This window comes from Schistocerca cancellata, chromosome 4 (assembly GCF_023864275.1).
Source record: "Schistocerca cancellata isolate TAMUIC-IGC-003103 chromosome 4, iqSchCanc2.1, whole genome shotgun sequence".
Lineage (NCBI taxonomy): Eukaryota > Metazoa > Arthropoda > Insecta > Orthoptera > Acrididae > Schistocerca > Schistocerca cancellata.
In genome coordinates this window covers 700110498-700128636 of record NC_064629.1, presented here as the reverse complement: position 1 = coordinate 700128636, position 18139 = coordinate 700110498, and the positions used below count along the sequence as shown (strand labels likewise).

Below are 18139 nucleotides of genomic sequence, written 5' to 3'. Positions count from 1 at the left end.
TATATATATATATATATATATATATATATATTGAGAGGGCAATGTCAAAATACTCAGACTCGTGAATAGGGGTCGACAATAAGTTCGTGAACTTACACCACTTATTGTCCGAACCGCCCGTTTCTGAGCCAAAAACATCCTTTTAGAATGGGAAGAGTTACCCCAAAATATAATACCATACGACATAAGCGAATGAAAATAAGCAAAGTAGACTATTTTTCGTATCTAACGATCATCCACTTCAGATACCGTTCGAATACTAAAAATGGCAGCATTAAGTCTTTGAACAAGATCCTGAACGTGGGCTTTCCACGACAGAATTTGAACTGTTCAGTTTCACTAGTCATATGCCCATTCTGTGAAATTAAAACGTCAGGCTTTGTATAACTGTTTGTCATATTATCATTTGGTACGTATTATTCATTTCGTTGTAAGCTTTAATAATGTATAATGTGCGTCCAGACGATGCCTTTTTTCTGCTCAACTTCTCGCATGAGCATAAATTTCCAACAGCGCAAGTGCGCATGAGCGTTTGTGCACGCGTAATTTCCTGGAAAGTAAGGCCGTGCGTTAAGCGCATGGCTTCCTGCCTTCGATGGAAATCTTTGCGCTTTTTGGCAAACGACAGGCAGCTGGGGCCAATGTGTGTTTCATTGTAGTGTGCTGAGGTTATGCAGTGAAGCGATTTAAATGCTATCATGCCTGTTGACTTCAAAGAAAGCACCCTTAAATTTATAGATGATTACACATGAAGAAAAGCCGTACCGAATACCGCTTCTAAAGATTATTTGAATAAACATTTGAGAAGAGATGCCATGGGCGTCAAGTATTACTAGGTAAAAAGTCTCCGATCACATTACTGTAAAGAATAAGACACCGTAAGTTTCGAAATAGGTAAATGGAGAAGAATAAGCCTGAAATTTATGAAAAGTGTGAATGAAAACTGTGACTAATATTGATGCTATGGTGACTGTAGCCCAACTACAGTGGAGCCAGACGTATGAAGAAAAGAAGTGATAGGGGTAGGTGTAGTTCCTCAACAAACGAGTAGAAATAGAAATGATGGACGTTGATGATGCCAAAAATACAAATTGGAAAACATAACCTCCGTTTTGGCAATGAAGACCTCGGAACTCACTTTGTTAAATTTTACAGGAGAAGCAGAAATGGTTTCGTAAAAAATATATAACGTAATACAGATAATGTTGCTACATGTGTAACTACATAGTAGAAGCCTAGTTATTTACAGATTACACAAATCCACGCACTTTCAAATCTCTCTTTGATAATGGGGTTATTGGTTACTGGAATTTACAGATTAGAGAAATCCATGCACTTTCAAATCTCTCTTTGATAATGCAATTATTAGTTAGTTGAATTTTGAGGTTTTCACAGACAGATAGTGACGAAGTTTTCATTGCCTACCACCGATACAACCTTTCACGATTGAAGTTGTGTAAATAACTTTTTTATCAAATAAAATACAAATAACGCATTGAAAGGTAATTAAACTTCACATAACGATTAAGAGCCTCCCTTAAGTATTTCACGGTTTCAGGAAAAATCATTGAAATGCTTTGTTTTGAAATGCGAAATAAACAGTTCAACGGCTGGTCCCGGCGGAGGTTCGATTCCTCCCTCGGGCATGGGTGTGTGTGTGTTTGTCCTTAGGATAATCTAGGTTAAGCAGTGTGTAAACTTAGGGACTAATGACCTTAGCAGTTAAGTCCCATAAGTTTTCACACACATTTGAACATTTTTGAAACAGTTCAAACTGGCATATAAGTCGCCGCTTACTATCCAACGAAATGTTATTTCCAGCCTTATCACAGCAGTTTCCCAAACAGAAAATCTAAAGTCTCGCTGTGGCGTTCTGAAATTTGCAAACAAAACGTTATCGTCGTTTGGTATTTCTTGCACCTCTGCTATTTGGATACAATACTTCTTTAACTGCAGTCACTTTTGCCGGCCGGGATGGCCGAGCGGTTCTAGGCGCTACAGTCTGGAACCGAGCGACCGCTACGGTCGCAAGTTCGAATCCTGCCTCGGACATGGATGTGCGTGATGTCCTTAGGTTAGTTAGGTTTAAGTAATTCTAAGTTCTAGGGGACTGATGACCTCAGAAGTTAAGTCCCATAGTGCTCAGGGCCATTTGAACCATTTTGAACAGTCGCTTTTGCGTTTTCTTTTTCTGTTGGCGTTTCAACACAATAAACGCAGCACAAGCTCGTAAGCAAAGAAGGGAATCCACAAAGACTGCTTGCGCAGTGTGGCAACGTGTGGACACGAGAAGGCACATGCCTACATGCGTTCTTTCCACAATTTTTTTGGGAATATCCTTTAATTTCTGTGCATCTTCGATGGCGCACGAGGAAAGAGGCATCCTATGGACATACGTGTACAGAGCATTGTTTCATTCTGGGCAGTGAGCAGTTATAAAATTGGTCCCACCTTCGACTCCTGGAAATATGGTTACCCTGTCATATGCAAAAGAAGGAGAAAGAAGAAGCCGGACATCGGAAGCATGTTGGCAATCCATGACGGCCCGAAGCGTCGGTACTCGGTAGACTTGGCCACTGTTTCTATCTTTCGATACAGTGTATCGATACGTGGAACTGTTTCAGTGTTTCGGAACGGCTGTGGTTCACTGTTTCAAAACAGTGGTGTTTCATTCCGACCCTGTTTCGGATAACCGGACCAGATTCGATCTCGAGCCATACACAGAAACTGTATCGTTGTTTCAAAATAAGGCTGTTTCAGTCCATGTGTGCTTGGAACGGACTAATTGTATCGAAACAGTGATTTTTCATTCCGCTCTGTGTCGGACGAGATTCGGGCTCGGCACAGGTACTGAAACACAACATAGCGCTTCATGAAACACTTTCAAGAGTGCCGAAATCTTTTTGACAAGCAATAGCATGAAGCTTAAGATATCCGAAAATAAAGCTTCGTTTCTAGCTGACTGTCCTATTCCGAAATGGCGTAACATCTGCTTTATAAATACTAACCAAACAATAAAACAACGAATACTATTCACATTCAAAATAATAAATATGTGAAAATCATTCAGTTAAATTACACTTTTTTTAATAACATACGCTTCTCTGTTCATGTACAGTAATCATATTAAGAAACGCAAGTAAGCCAACAACATTTTGAATAAAAAAAGGCGTAGAGTGACCGTTATTAGACATATACATAAATCTGATGTAGGTATAATTGCAAGCATTCTGTTTGACGTATCACTGATAGTGTAATGGTGAACGGGAAGGGCTGGGAAGCTTGGTGAATTTATAGTAACGATTCGAAACACCTTGAAAGACAAAATTTTTTTTCTATTATATTTTGTTATATATTCGAATTATTTGGCGTTATTTGTGACTCCATAGTCACTGTGCCTGTTATCCACAATTATTCCCTATGTGTGCATGGAAATTAGCAGGACGGGTATATTACCCATACTAACGGAATGTGGGAATCCCAGTAGCATATCCGTTGGTTCTGCAGTTTGCTCCCGCCTCCAGTTCCGTTCGTGGTGGTTCTTCTGTCTTCAGCAATGGCTGTCCTCAGCCAATTGAAAAGTATGAAAGTCATACGACACGAAAGCAGCGCATTTGCTGCAGGAAATACGAAACTGCCAAGACGCCTAAGTGATAGTTTCATACTTTCTGCGATATGATTAGCGCTCTCGCACCTCATTTGTGTTTATACGGACATACTTATACAGCAGGCATTCAAGATGATAAAATGTGTTTATTAGATTACAAAACATACACTGTTTTACTGTTTCGAAACAGCGTTTCGAAATATTACATTGTAATGTTTCATTTGTTTCGTAACAGTTACGGGTTTCAGTTTGCCCATCTCTAGTACTCGTTAGTTTTGGGTGTGTGGTGGCAGTTAGGACGAGACGAGAGATGGCATGGTGGGGCGCTGGAGGGGTCCGGCAGCTGTGCAGGCCAGGTGGGCCGCCGTGACGGTTGGCGGCGGCAGCTGTGGGGCCGCAGTTCGCAGTCGGCCGGCATGCCCCGCGCGCTGCATTGCTCCGTGGCGCCAGCGCCCGCGCCAGCCCGCTACACGCGCTGTGCCACCGCCCCCGGACAAGGCGTCTCCGCCGCCCCCGTCGCCGCCCCCGCCGCCTCTTCGCTGCACGCCGCCTCCACAGCGTTGCTGCTCGCCGGGCTCGCTTCTGCCGCTCTCGCGCTTCATCTCACGCTGCGCTCCGTGAGTACAAGTCATCTCGCACGTCGCTTGTAACGGTCTTCCTTCTGGTCCGTCACTATGCCAGCCGGGCTGCTTATGCGATCTTTCCACTTCTCGCTGGCAACTGACTTCTTCAGTCATTGCAAATAACGTTTTACCGTGTCTAGAGTTGGTTTCATCTGATGCGTCAGCATTTAAATACAACTATCAGACCGGGCACTCGTTCGAACTAGCTTTCGACGTGAAAAGTCCGCTGTGATGCTTGTCACTGAAATACAGCAGTTTCTTTTGTAACAGGCCAATATGTCGTGCTCTTTGTCTTGTGATTTGGATACTACGTATATTTATGACATAAATTATTTTGACTTGAACTGTAGTCAACCAAGACACTTGATGAAAATTTGAAATAATGTTTAGCACAAACCACTGACGAGAAATGTATTGGCATTTTAAATAATGCTTAGTACGTCACAGGCATGATGTACTGGACACACTTGCGATTTCAACTAATATCAGTCTGAACAATGGCTCAAAATATTTTTCGGCATGAAAATCCCTTTGAGGTGACGTGTCTCATAGACGTATATAATTGTGTTTTTTATAATAAGAATATAAACTTTAGCAAAGCAGAACACATGGAGAAAATGTGAAATACCATTTACCATCAATCACTTATTTTTAAAAAAAAAGATAAAAGTTACAAAAAAAGATAAAAGTTACATAATGGACCACCCTACCCCCGTGTATTTTTCATAGTTTGTGTTCTTAACATGCATCAGAATAGTCGTCGGAGACTTGCCCAATATTTGCTATAAGTTTCCTAATTTTATCTTTCTGTTTAATTATTATAATGAAAAGGGCGTCAAATGTGACAAAGAGCATTTAAATATGGCGCGAACGTAAGCATTAGGCGACGCAACATTTCAGTCTGTTACCAGAATCTGTGTTTCACATCCACATTCGTGGTCTTCGCAAACTCACAACCAAGTTACCACCCTTCAGGCTAACCTAGACTTCTGGCTATGCTACAGATCAGTCTTTCATCACAACGAAGATTTCAGGGGGTGGGGGTCAAATATCACACTCTAGCCAAAATTTTATTGGCATTCTAAATGAGGATTATTGCGATTTGGTCATATAGCTAGACACACTCAAATTTGTGTGCAGTGAATGTCAGCTATGGTACTTTTCCACATTGTGCCGACCGAATATTAGGAATAGACTTCCGACGAACATTGCATATTACATGTAGCCACCCTTTTTTGACCAAATAAAGTACAATGATTGTTAACATTAGGGAGAAAAGGTATAATATACAATGCCTCAAAATAATTATTTATTTCGATTAATTATTGTGTTTGAAAATATTTTTTGTCTTTTAGCAACATTTGACAAGTAGTTGTCATTGCTAAACAGCGTCACGGAATCTTTGCATTCTACATTTAAATTAAAATAAGTAAATAAGTCATTTTTTATCATATTCGGAGGCACTTTCTATCTTTCATCTTGCCACAGAATATTCATCACAGAAAATCTGTCTCTGCGGATGCTGAAGTGACAGGAATAGACAGTAGACATGAAATTAATTTGTACAAATTAATAAAATCATCATTTGTCGTATTAAACATTTGTTGCCATTTTTCCGTAGTGGATGATTGTACAAAACTTTCACAACTACTTATTTAATGGAATAATTTTTTTTAAAAATGCAATTTGTTGGTGAAAATCATCCATATTTAAAATGATTTGTTACGGCTTTAAATTTGCAAGTATATTAACAAAATGGTCAAATTCGACACTGCTTTTTAAATTTGTTGACAACATGAACATCTGAGATTATGTTGCTTTAAAAAACTAGTACTCAGTTACTCAACCGAAGCGTTCTACGCAAAATTACTGTTTGCTGTGGTTCTTGTTCTGTTTCACAGAACATTTTCCTTAATATCATCACAAATAACGCGCAACTAAAACGTTTGAGGACGACATTCTGAAAAAGTTTACCGAAACTGATAGTTCCGTTAGTCAAATTGCCACAACTAATAATTAGTTATGTCAGAATTGCCTAATTTAAACAAATATTCACATTAGTGGTATCACCACAATATTGGCATCTTCAGAGATTCTTTTAGCCTGTGATGCTATTATGCACATTTTATTGATATATGTATTTTATACCGTTTTCGTGATGTTCAGTACTCAGATAACTACAGTCCTCACGGAAATGTTTGTAGATTAATTATCACAACTGAAGATCGTAATATTATGCTGAAACTGGTAATGTGAATGAGTGTACTAATTAAGCAATCTTAAATAATAAATTATTATACGAACATTTATAAAGTCATAAATTTCTTTATTTGCCAATGCGATTCATAGCCTCCACATTAGTTAATCGACCTACCCATCAGCCTTCGTCTGTTTACCGTCCACATTTCACTTTTGTTCAAGCCTAGACTCCAGACAAATGCCTCAAGAAAAGACTTCTGTGTATTTAAATTTGTATTCGATGGCAATTAATTTCTCTTTTTCAGAAATGGTTTTCTTGTTATTGCCAGTCTGCAATTTATATCCTCTCTATATCGGCCATCGTCAGTTAGTTTGCTCCACAAATAGCAAAACTCATTTACAGCTTTTAGTGTCTCGTTTCCCAGTCTAATTCTATCAGAATTGCTGGATGTAATTCGACTAATTCTGTTACTTTTGTTTCAAAGTTTTGGTGTTCATCTTATAATTTCTTTTGAAGACACTATCCATTCCTTTCAACTGCTGCTCCAGCCTCTTCGCCCTCTCTGTCAGAATTGCAATGTTATCGGCTAAGCTCAAAGTTTTAATTTCTCATCCTTGAGCTTGCTGATTGTGTTGTATTCGGAATGGTATAAAACAGAAACGGTACAATGAAGAGTAACCTGTGCCCTAGTGATTCGTAGAATATAGATGTTGCCTCATAACCAGAAGAATAGCAACGGTATTGCATCGTTGAAGTTAAGCAACGTCGGCCGTGACCAGCAATTGGATGGGTAACCGCCTGGTTACCCAAGTGCTGTAGGCTGCTTTCTCTTTGCCTTTAGGGCAAAGGGAACGAGAGGTGATGGCGTAATATTCTTGATCACCAGACGTGGCACCAGTGTCCTGGAATAAATTCCAAACCTCTCCGCAGTGTCTCATAAAGTGAGGGTATGTGTGACTGTTGATGGCGATCCGTTTGTCGGATAGGCACGTTAAGCTTTCATCCTCCTTGGTGCAGGTATTCGAGAGGAATAAGACTTTGAGCTGGCACTGGGTTTCACCCCCTCAATTCTGTCATCAACAAACAACTCAGACATGACAGAACACTACGCAAACTCATTACAGTCACCTACACTTATCAGATACATTTCAAACACAACTCTCACTTCGCGAAGAGAAGGTGCCATTCTGCGCGAAGAAAAGAAAAGACCTTTTCAATTAGGCGTCTGAACCTGCCTCTCAGCCGGCCGGAGTGGCCGAGCGGTTCTAGGCTCTACAGTCTGGACCGCTACGGTCGCAGGTTCGAATCTTGCCTCGGGCATGGACGTGTGTGATGTCCTTAGGTTAGTTAAGTTTAAGTAGTTCTAAGTTCTAGGGGACTGATGACCTCAACAGTTAAGTCCCATAGTGCTCAGAGCCATCTGAACCTGCCTCTCAACCAACAATGCCATATGACTTTACTTTTTTACCAGAAGAATTTAGATGGATGTAGATATTTTTATTTATATTTTTTAAAATGGGTGAACTATGAAGCAAGTAAGCATGTGAGACGATTAGCTTGTCCACATAACTGTGACACGCCATCAGTGGTGTAACGTGATGACCAACTGCAGCCGAAGTGCGGTCTCCTTTTGTGGGCCGCATTACTCTCTGTTGCCATCTTAAACGCAGTTTCCTGTCGCTATGCGTTGCAGATGTGCGTAATGGCGCACATTTGCTCTACGGCTGGCCGTAAATCGGGTCGACCGTGCTGTCGGCAGAAACGTGTCTCTTCCGCTGCCTTCTGCTCCGCTCTTGCCCTCACTTCCCTTCCGAAAACCATCTCCGTCTGTTTTTGCTGCGCTTTGTGTGTTGAACTGGCACCTACCATGTACCAATGACATGAGCTGTAGACACCATTCATCAGGCACGCAATGGAACTGCTGCATTATGCACTCGTGTTAGAGGAAACTGTTCGGAAACACCGTACTTTATGAGGGAGAACTGTGGAGATGTTGTGACACCTTGACAAAAGCAACAATATCACTAATAGTTGTCAAGGGCTGCTGAAAAGTGTGTGAGTTTTGTTAGCTGCACTGCACGTGTGGCATTCATTAACAAAGGGGGAGCTACCACGCTATTTAATAGGTACGCAGGGCGATATGACATTATTTAATGCGTGCTGTCTATTTTAAATACAAAAAAGCGGTTTTGTCTTAAAATTTAAATCACTAACAACTGTCAGATAGATATATCTTTATCGAAAAATAAAGAAGTACAGTGCGACAGAAGCAAAGTGTTTGCCTGGAAAGACAACTGTTCCGTTGTTAAGTACTCGGTATGGAAATCTACTGAGTAGGAATCAGCATGGGTTTCGAAAAAGACGATCGTGTGAAACCCAGCTCGCGCTATTCGTCCACGAGACTCAGAGGGCCATAGACACGGGCTCCCAGGTAGATGCCGTGTTTCTTGACTTCCGCAAGGCGTTTGATACAGTTCCCCACAGTCGTTTAATGAACAAAGTAAGAGCATATGGACTATCAGACCAATTGTGTGATAGGATTGAAGAGTCCGTAGATAACAGAATGCAGCATGTCATTCTCAATGGAGAGAAGCCTCACGAAGTAAGAGCGATTTCAGGTGTGCCGCAGGGGAGTGTCGTAGGACCGTTGCTATTCACAATATATAAAAATGACCTTGTGGATAACATCGGAAGTTCGCTGAGGCTTTTTGCGGATGATGCTTTAGTATATCGAGAGGTTGTAACAATGGAAAATTGTACCGAAATGCAGGAGGATCTGCAACGAATTGACGCATGGTGCAGGGAATGGCAATTGAATCTCAATGTAGACAAGTGTAATGTGCTGCAAATACATAGAAAGATAGATCCCTTATCATTTAGCTACAAAATACCAGGTCAGCAACTGGAAGCAGTTAATTCCATAAATTATCTTGGAGTACGCATTAGGAGTGATTTAAAATGGAATGATCATATAAAGTTGATCGTCGGTAAAGCAGATGCCAGACTGAGATTCATTGGAAGAATCCTAAGGAAATGCAATCCGAAAACAAAGGAAGTAGGTTACAGTACACTTGTTCGCCCACTGCTTGAATACTGCTCACCGGTGTGGGATCCGTACCAGACATGGTTGATAGAAGAGATAGAGAAGATCCAGCGGAGAGCAGCGCGCTTCGTTACGGGATCATTTATAGATAAACTCCAGTGGAAGACTCTGCAGGAGAGACGCTCAGTAGCTAGGTACGGGCTTTTGTTGAAGTTTCGAGAACATACCTCTGCCGAGGAGTTAAGCAGTATATTGCTCCCTCCTACGTATATCTCGCGAAGAGACCATGAGGATAAAATCAGAGAGATTAGAGCCCACACAGAGGCATACCGACAATCTTTCTTTCCACGAACAATACGAGACTGGAATAAAAGGGAGAACCGATAGAGCTACTCAAAGTACCCTCCGCCACACACTGTCAGGTGGCTTGCGGAGTATAGATGTAGATGTAGACAGAATATGACCAGAGCGTCAAGAGAATAGTACGGACTATAAACATTACACACGGTGTTCCATTTTTCATACTCTCTTCTAAGCAGAGCGCGACACAGTACTACCTAACTGGCAGGCGATGGTCGGGCGTACTATAGATTTCTGTAAGCAGAGGAAAATTGTGCAACAGGCGGCAATAGTTCATTTTCGTATATGTAATTCCACCATGTGTCGCAATCACTGTACTAAAATACCATTATTAAGTAACTATTTAGAAATACAAAATGGCTTCTAGATTTTTCTGGATGTGACTTGACGTATTTTACCGTATGATCTAACTAAGCGATTATCCCGGAACAGAATAACCGCCGGCCGCGGTGGTCTAGCGGCTCTAGGCGCTCAGTCCGGAACCGCGCGACTGCTACGGTCGCAGGTTCGAATCCTGCCTCGGGCATGGATGTGTGTGATGTCCTTAGGTTAGTTAGGTTTAAGTAGTTCAAAGTTCTAGGGGACTGATGACCTCAGATGTAAGTCCCATAGTGCTCAGAGCCGAATAACAGTTGCAGGTTGCCTATCTAGTGGCTTTCAGGGCAACAAAAATTTAGTTTTCATTAATTCGCGTAATTATTGAGCGAATTTAAAAATAGAAAATGCTGTCATAATCTACTCATTAAGAGGTTTAGTCTAAGGCAAAAGTTTAACACAATAATACAAGTATTACAATTAGAAAATGGGCTCTTTTCTTGAGGTAGCATAGCTGACGGCGCACTAATACCGGGACTTTATTATCCAGTGTTTGAGAATGAGAGCCCTTAGCAATTTCCAACAAGTCTTACACATAATTTCAAACCTTTATTAAACTTAAAAAATGTTATCGCCTACTGCATTTTCGCTGTTCGTGCAGTAAGATTTCAGCATGAGGCTTGGCGTTTTAATTTATTACTTCTTTACTACTAAGTCTGTGCACAACACAATTCGCAGACAATATCTACATATATCACTGAACGACGCAGTTTAGGAGGCACGACGTCATAAACACTGAGATGTGTGATATCTTACTCTTGCATGAAATGGAGCGCAAATTACGTATACTACAAAGTGTCTAGAAATTCCCGTTACAGACTTTTGGGACTTGTGGAGAGGAGTAAGTACAAAATATTTTGAATAGGAACCCATGTCTGGATACGTACCGCTTCCTTTCTACGACGGATTCAATTCAGATGGTTAACTTATCCACTACTGTTTGAGGAACTGAATTGGATGTGACACAGTACAGTTATTAGGTAACAGTTCGGAAGGAAACATAACGAAAAATCCATTTGTCACTTAAGTTTATTAGTTTGTATTAACATTTTAACGTTACGTGTTTACATTATTCCAAAAACAAAAGAGAACCGAGAATACCGTACGTACAGAACAGTACTGATGCATTACAACCACCAAAGTTGTTACGTAAATTGTACCTACGATACGAGTTTTGATACACACTTTCCATCCCACCTGGTGTGTCTTCATTATCTAGTGCAGCAGCCCCGAACTCGTGCCAGCAGATGTTCATCTGTCTCTAGAAGTGTCTCGTAGCAAGGCAGACGTTAAGTGACATCAGGTGACGTAGTACACATCATCCTGTCTGCCCTATTGTATAGCCGGCCGCGGTGGCCGTGCGGTTTTAGGCGCTGCAGTCCGAAACCGCGGGACTGCTACGGTCGCAGGTTCGAATCCTGCCTCGGGCATGGATGTGTGTGATGTCGTTAGGTTAGTTAGCTTTAAGTAGTTCTAAGTTCTAGGGGACTGATGACCTAAGATGTTAAGTCCCATAGTGCTCAGAGCCATTTGAACCATTTTTGAACCCTGCTGCATACCCGGACAAGCAACTCTGATACTTTCCTCTTTCCTTTAGTAGACGTGGAAGCGTTACATTTCTGAACTGAAACAGTCGTAGAACGGAAACAGTACGTTTCCGGACATGGGTTCCAATTCAAAATATTATGTAGCCTACTCACTCCCCTCTACAAGTTCTGTATGTTTGTAACTGGAATTTCCGAACCCACTGTATATACATCCTGTGTTTCATAATGAGAGCATTTAGCGGCTTCCGACAAACATTTAGCTTAATCACATACTTTTTCTAAACTTTTTCTCGCTTACATGCTTAACGTCAAATATTTAACACATAACTCATTTGTAATGAGACGTTTTAAGCTGCTTTATATATGGGAATTCAATTCTGTAAAGAATCGGCGGTTTACTGGTGGTTACTAATGAAATGCAGTCTGTATAACTGATGCTCGATGAAAGAGTTCGGCAGAGAAAGAGCAGACAGACCGTGAGAAGATGGGGAGGGGGAATGCGGGCAGACTTCCGTTAGACTGCCGAGACCACGAGCGCAACGTGCAGGCCTTGTGACGAAGACTGCACTCGCCAGTTTCTAATATTACAGACATCTGCATTATCTTACGTTCATCCTGCCAACATCTTTGTACTTCGAAAATATCATTACACAAAAATCACTATTAGACTTATCCCCACGAAGAGATCGTAAGCCAGTGCTCAACACATAAACGGAAATTATGATGGAAGCGCTTTTAAAATTTATCTTCGTATTCTTTACGTAAAGTCCTGAAATAACTACTCCTCCAGGCAAGCATTACGTAAGGACTTTCGCTTGATTCCGTTACCAAAGCGCAACTCAGATAATCCCCAGTATTCGCAGCACTGGTCAAGTAATCTAGTGTCTATTCTGTTCAACTACTTACTTTTACTTACTCTTACTCTGCTAGCCTCACAAGCCGCACTTGGCTTTTGGCTTTGTCAAGAAGCCCTCTCCATAGAGTTCTGTCCTTCGCATCTTCTTGCCTTGTTCCAAGTATCTGAAGATCTTTGGCCACCCGGTGTCTCTATGTTACTCTCTGTCTGTCTACAGCTCTTCGTCCTTCGAGTTTCTCCTCCGACACTTCTCTTCTATAGACGTGCCCGGCCCACCTCAGCTTCCTTGTTGTGGCCCCTGCTACAGTGTCTAATTCATTATACATCTCCCTGAGCCTCCCGTTTCTTCTTATTCGCCTTTCTCTTACCTCATAAACTGATTCAAATATTTTCCAAAACCCTTATCTTTCTCTCTGTATACTTATCTATTCTCCATATTTCTGCCCCATTTAGTAATACTGATCTGATTATGGTTTTTTATATCCTAATTTTAGTTCATCTTGATAACATTTTTGATGCTAATAAGTCGATGAGTGAATATGATGCTCTGCATGTCGCTTTTATCCTCTCTTTTATTTCTTGTTTCTCATAATTTCTGTTATTTACTCCGACCCCCAGACATTGAAATTCTTCTGCTTCTTCAAACACATGGTATGGTCTCCCGACTTTTTGTCTTGTAATTTCTTTCTACCTTCATGAATTTTGTTTTTTTGTCATTTATCTCTAATCGAACTTTTTGGGTTCTGGAAAATAGCATTCTTACCGGTATTTTCGTGTCATCTACATTTTCAGCAAATAATGCTACATCATCCGCAAAGGCCAGTACATTCATTTTTATTGCTTTGCTAATTCCCTCCTGGGCTTTACTTGCAGCGTCCAGTGCAGCCTTTATTATTACAGTGAACAAGAGTAGTGATATTCTATCTCCTTGCCTGACTCCTGTTCTTATGACAAAATTCACGGAATATTCTCCATCCATTTTCACTGTCCAATTTGAGCCTTCTTGCGTAGCTTTAGGATTTGTAATTTGCTTTGGTACTCTAAACTTCTGCATTTTCTCACACAATTTTTCTCTGTTTATGCCATCGTAGCCTTTCTTAAAATCGACAGACAACATTGCCATTGTTTGTTGTAGTCTCAATATTTTGATATGATTTCTCTCAGTATTAGTATCTGATGAGTGGTGGATCCATTCTTCATAAATCCCGCTTGCTTCTCATATATTACCTCTTTTAAATATGGTCACAGTCTTTTCTGGAGAATGTTGAAGAACACATCGTAGGCTGTGCTAATTAATGAGACGCCTCTATATTTCTGCGTCGTCCTTTTTATGAATCGGTGCTGCAACCGCTTCTTTCCGCTCAGACGGCATTCTTTCTTGTTCTAAATATTGGTCGCGAATTTGTGTACTTGTTTCGCAACTGTGTCTCCTCCCTTCTTAAGTATTTCAGCTGTTATTCCATCTCTCCATGCAGATCTGTTATTTTTAAGTATTTTGATTGCACCTACAGTCTCTTTCACTCTTGGCTGTGCAACTTTCCTCCCTTTTTGTACTTCCATCTTTAATATTTAAATGCTCCTCTTCAACTATAGGGTGTTTAAAATAATTCATTCGATGTCACAAGAGTACATCTTCTACATCAAAGAAGAAATGTTAACACACCCATACGGCTTCTATGTGCATGCGCATGTGACATTGCGGTACTTTCTACAACAACGTTCATGATCAAAGTCTTCATATTCTTTTTACAAATGTTCAGTTTGCTCACCAACGGACGCATGACAAACATCCAGATAATAGTCAAACTCGTGCTGCAGTTTTGGGAACATCTGTGGAGTTACTGCATTCGTTATTGTTGCTATGCGGCCACAGTTGTTGGAAGGGGAGGCAAACAGACGGAGTCTTTCACAAACCCCCTCCCCCCCCCCCTCACCATGAAATTCACGTAGAGTGAGATTAGCCGACCTTCGAGACCAATGGTACAGTGTTAGATCGGTGCGCCATTTGGGCTCACAAATCTGCTGGTTCTAGCTGGCCCGCGCTCACGCCTCGGCAGTGGGCGAGTATTGGTGGGAAATGCAAGGGGAGGAGACGGAAGGGGAAGACGAATAGGCACAACGTAGCTCGGCAAAAGGATGTGCAGTCAGCGAATCTATTCTGCGACGGCTAATGTTTGTTCTACGAAAAGGCACCTCTTCGCTGTCGCTAATTAATGCCTTTCGTGGCTGTTTGATCTCCTAACACTGATGACAAATAACAATGGAATGAGACTTACATTTCTTTTATTTGATGAGGCTAAGAAAATATGGCAGCTAACTACGAAACTTAATATTTTTTACGAATGGTGCAACCTTATAATGAATGTCGTTTTCGGACGAAGCTTAAATTGACATCAAGATGCATTTCGTGACTATTGTTTTCACGCTTTGGTCATCAAAACACTGAATGTCAACGAAGTGTGTTTATTTTGCTTTTTAATAAAGCATCAGTGTCTAATACCATTTTCGTAAAAAACTTGATCGCGCAAGAATGTAGGTCCAAACATCTTCATCTATATCTAAATAGATACTGCGCAAGCCACCGTGCGGTGCGTGGCGGAGGGTACCCTGTACCACTACTAGTCATTTCCTTTCCTGTTTCACTTCCAAATTGTCTATATGCCTCCGTGTGAGCCCTAATTTCTCGTATCCTATCTTCGTGGTCCTTATGTGCAATGTGCAGGTGACAACTATTGAACTATACAGGGTGTTACAAAAAGGTACGGCCAAACTTTCAGGAATCATTCCTCACACACAAATAAAGAAAAGATGTTATGTGGACATGTGTCCGGAAACGCTTAATTTCCATGTTAGAGCTCATTTTAGTTTCGTCAGTATGTTCTTCCACCTACGCTCAATGGAGCACGTTATCATGATTGCATACGGGATACTCTACCTGTGCTGCTAGAATATGTGCCTTTACAAGTACGACACCACATATGGTTCATGCACGATGGAGCTCCTGCACATTTCAGTCGAAGTGTTCGTACGCTTCTCAACAACAGAGTCGGTGACCGATGTATTGGTAGAGGCGGACCAATTCCATGGCCTCCACGCTCTCCTGACATAAACCGTCTTGACTTTCATTTATGGGGGCATTTGAAAGCTCTTGTCTACGCAACCCCGGTACCAAATGTAGAGACTCTTCGTGCTCGTATTGTGGACGGCTGTGATACAATACGCCATTCTCCAGGGCTGCATCAGCGCATCATGGAGTCCATGCGACGGAGGGTGGATGCATGTATCCTCGCTAACGGAGGACATTTTGAACATTTCCTGTAACAAAGTGTTTGAAGTCACGCTGGTACGTTCTGTTTTGTGTGTTTCCATTCCATGATTAATATGATCTGAAGAGAAGTAATAAAATGAGCTCTAACATGGAAAGTAAGCGTTTCCGGACACATGTCCACATAACCTATTTTCGTTCTTTGTGTGTGAGGATGTTTCCTGAAAGTTTGGCCGTACCTTTTTGTAAAACCCTGAATAAAAAAAAACGTAAGTTAGTTACAATATACGGCATGCACACACTTTATTCATCTTAACGTCACTACATCTACATCTACATGTACATTTATACTCTGCAAGCCACCCAACGGTGTGTGGCGGAGGGCACTTTACGTGCCACTGTCATTACCTCCCTTTCCCGTTCCAGTCGCGTATGGTTCGCGGGAAGAACGACTGCCTCGAATCTCTCGGTATTCGGATTTAGGTTATGACATGTTCGATATACCTGCCATCATTGACGACGATGTGGCGCATACGAATAGCGAAAATCTGCATAACCCGCTGAAGTATCGGAACATCGATGCTGTCGATAACCTCCTGAATGGCTGTTTTCAGCTCAACAATGGTTTTAGAGCTATTGCTGTATACCTTATCTTTAATATAACCCTACAAAAAGGAATCGCATGTGTTCGGATCGGGAGAATATGGCGGCCAATCGAGGCCCATGCCAGTGGCCTCTGGGTATCCCAGAGCCAGAATGCGGTCCCCGAAGTGCTCCTCCAGGACATCAAATACTCTCCTGCTTCGATGGGGTCGAGCCCGTCTTGCATGGACCTCATCTTGTGGAAATCAGGGTCACTTTGGGTAATGGGGATGAAATCATCTTCCAAAACCTTCACGTACCGTTCGGTAGTCACCATGCCATACCACACGGATTATTCCGTGACTGGACGTTGCACACCACACGGTCACCCGTTGAGGGTGAAGAGACTTCTCGATCGCGAAATGTGGCTTCTCAGTCCCCCAGTTGCGCCAATTTTGCTTATTGACGAACTCATCCAAATGAAGTGGGCTTCGTCGCTAAACCAAACCATACAGTGCATACTAATTCCCACCACGCTCCGCGGCCAACCGTGCAGTTTGAACGTCCTAACGCAAACCGTTCAGATGTTATGACGATTATATTTCTTATAGTTCAATAATTGCCACCCTGTATGTTGGTGGCAGTAGAATGTTGTGGCAGTCAGCTTCAAATACCGGTTCTCTAAATTTTCTCAGTACTGTTTCTCGAAAAGAACGTCGCCTTCCATCCAGGGATTCCCGTTTAAGTTCCCGAAGCATCTTCGTAACACTTGCGTGTTGTTCGAACCTACCGGTAACAAATGTAGCAGCCCGCCTCTGAATTGCATAGATGACTTTCTTCAATCTGGCCTGATACGGATCCAAAACACTCGGGTAGTACTCAAGAACAGGCTGCAGCAGCGTCCTTTATGCGGTTTCCTTTAGAGGTGAACCACTCTTTCCTCAAATTCTCCCAATAAAACTAAGCCGACCATTCGCTCTCCCTATCACAGTTCACACATGCTCGGACTGTTTCATATCGTTTTGCAACGTTACGCCCAAATATTTAAACGACTTGACTGTGTCAAGCAGGACACCAGTTGAAATGTTCAAATGTGTGTGAAATCTTATGGGACTTAACTGCTAAGCCATCAGTCCCTAAGCTTACACACTACTTAACCTAAATTATCCTAAGGACAAACACACACACACATGCCCGAGGGAGGACTCGAACCTCCGCCGGGGGAAGGACACCAGTAATACAGTGTCTGAAAATTATAGGATTGTTCTTGCCGCTCATCAGCATTAACTTACATTTTTCCACATTTAGAGATATCTGCCATTCATCACACAAACTACACTCCTGGAAATTGAAATAAGAACACCTTGAATTCATTGTCCCAGGAAGGGGAAACTTTATTGACACATTCCTGGGGTCAGATACATCACATGATCACACTGACAGAACCACAGGCACATAGACACAGGCAACAGAGCATGCACAATGTCGGCACTAGTACAGTGTATATCCACCTTTCGCAGCAATGTAGGCTGCTATTCTCCCATGGAGACGATCGTGGAGATGCTGGAGGTAGTCCTGTGGAACGGCTTGCCATGCCATTTCCACCTGGCGCCTCAGTTGGACCAGCGTTCGTGCTGGACGTGCAGACCGCGTGAGACGACGCTTCATCCAGTCCCAAACA

The 18139-nt window shown here is 41.9% G+C and overlaps 1 protein-coding gene across 1 annotated transcript in view; it reads left to right on the top strand.

Annotated features, from left to right (window-relative positions):
- Positions 1-4023: 4023 nt before the first annotated feature.
- Positions 4024-18139, top strand: part of LOC126184389 (uncharacterized) — a 149382-nt gene continuing 135266 nt past the window's right edge. Inside the window, exon 1 of the mRNA XM_049926772.1 lies at positions 4024-4224. Coding sequence (XP_049782729.1) covers positions 4024-4224 — 201 coding nt within the window. The remainder of the gene's footprint in view (positions 4225-18139) is intronic.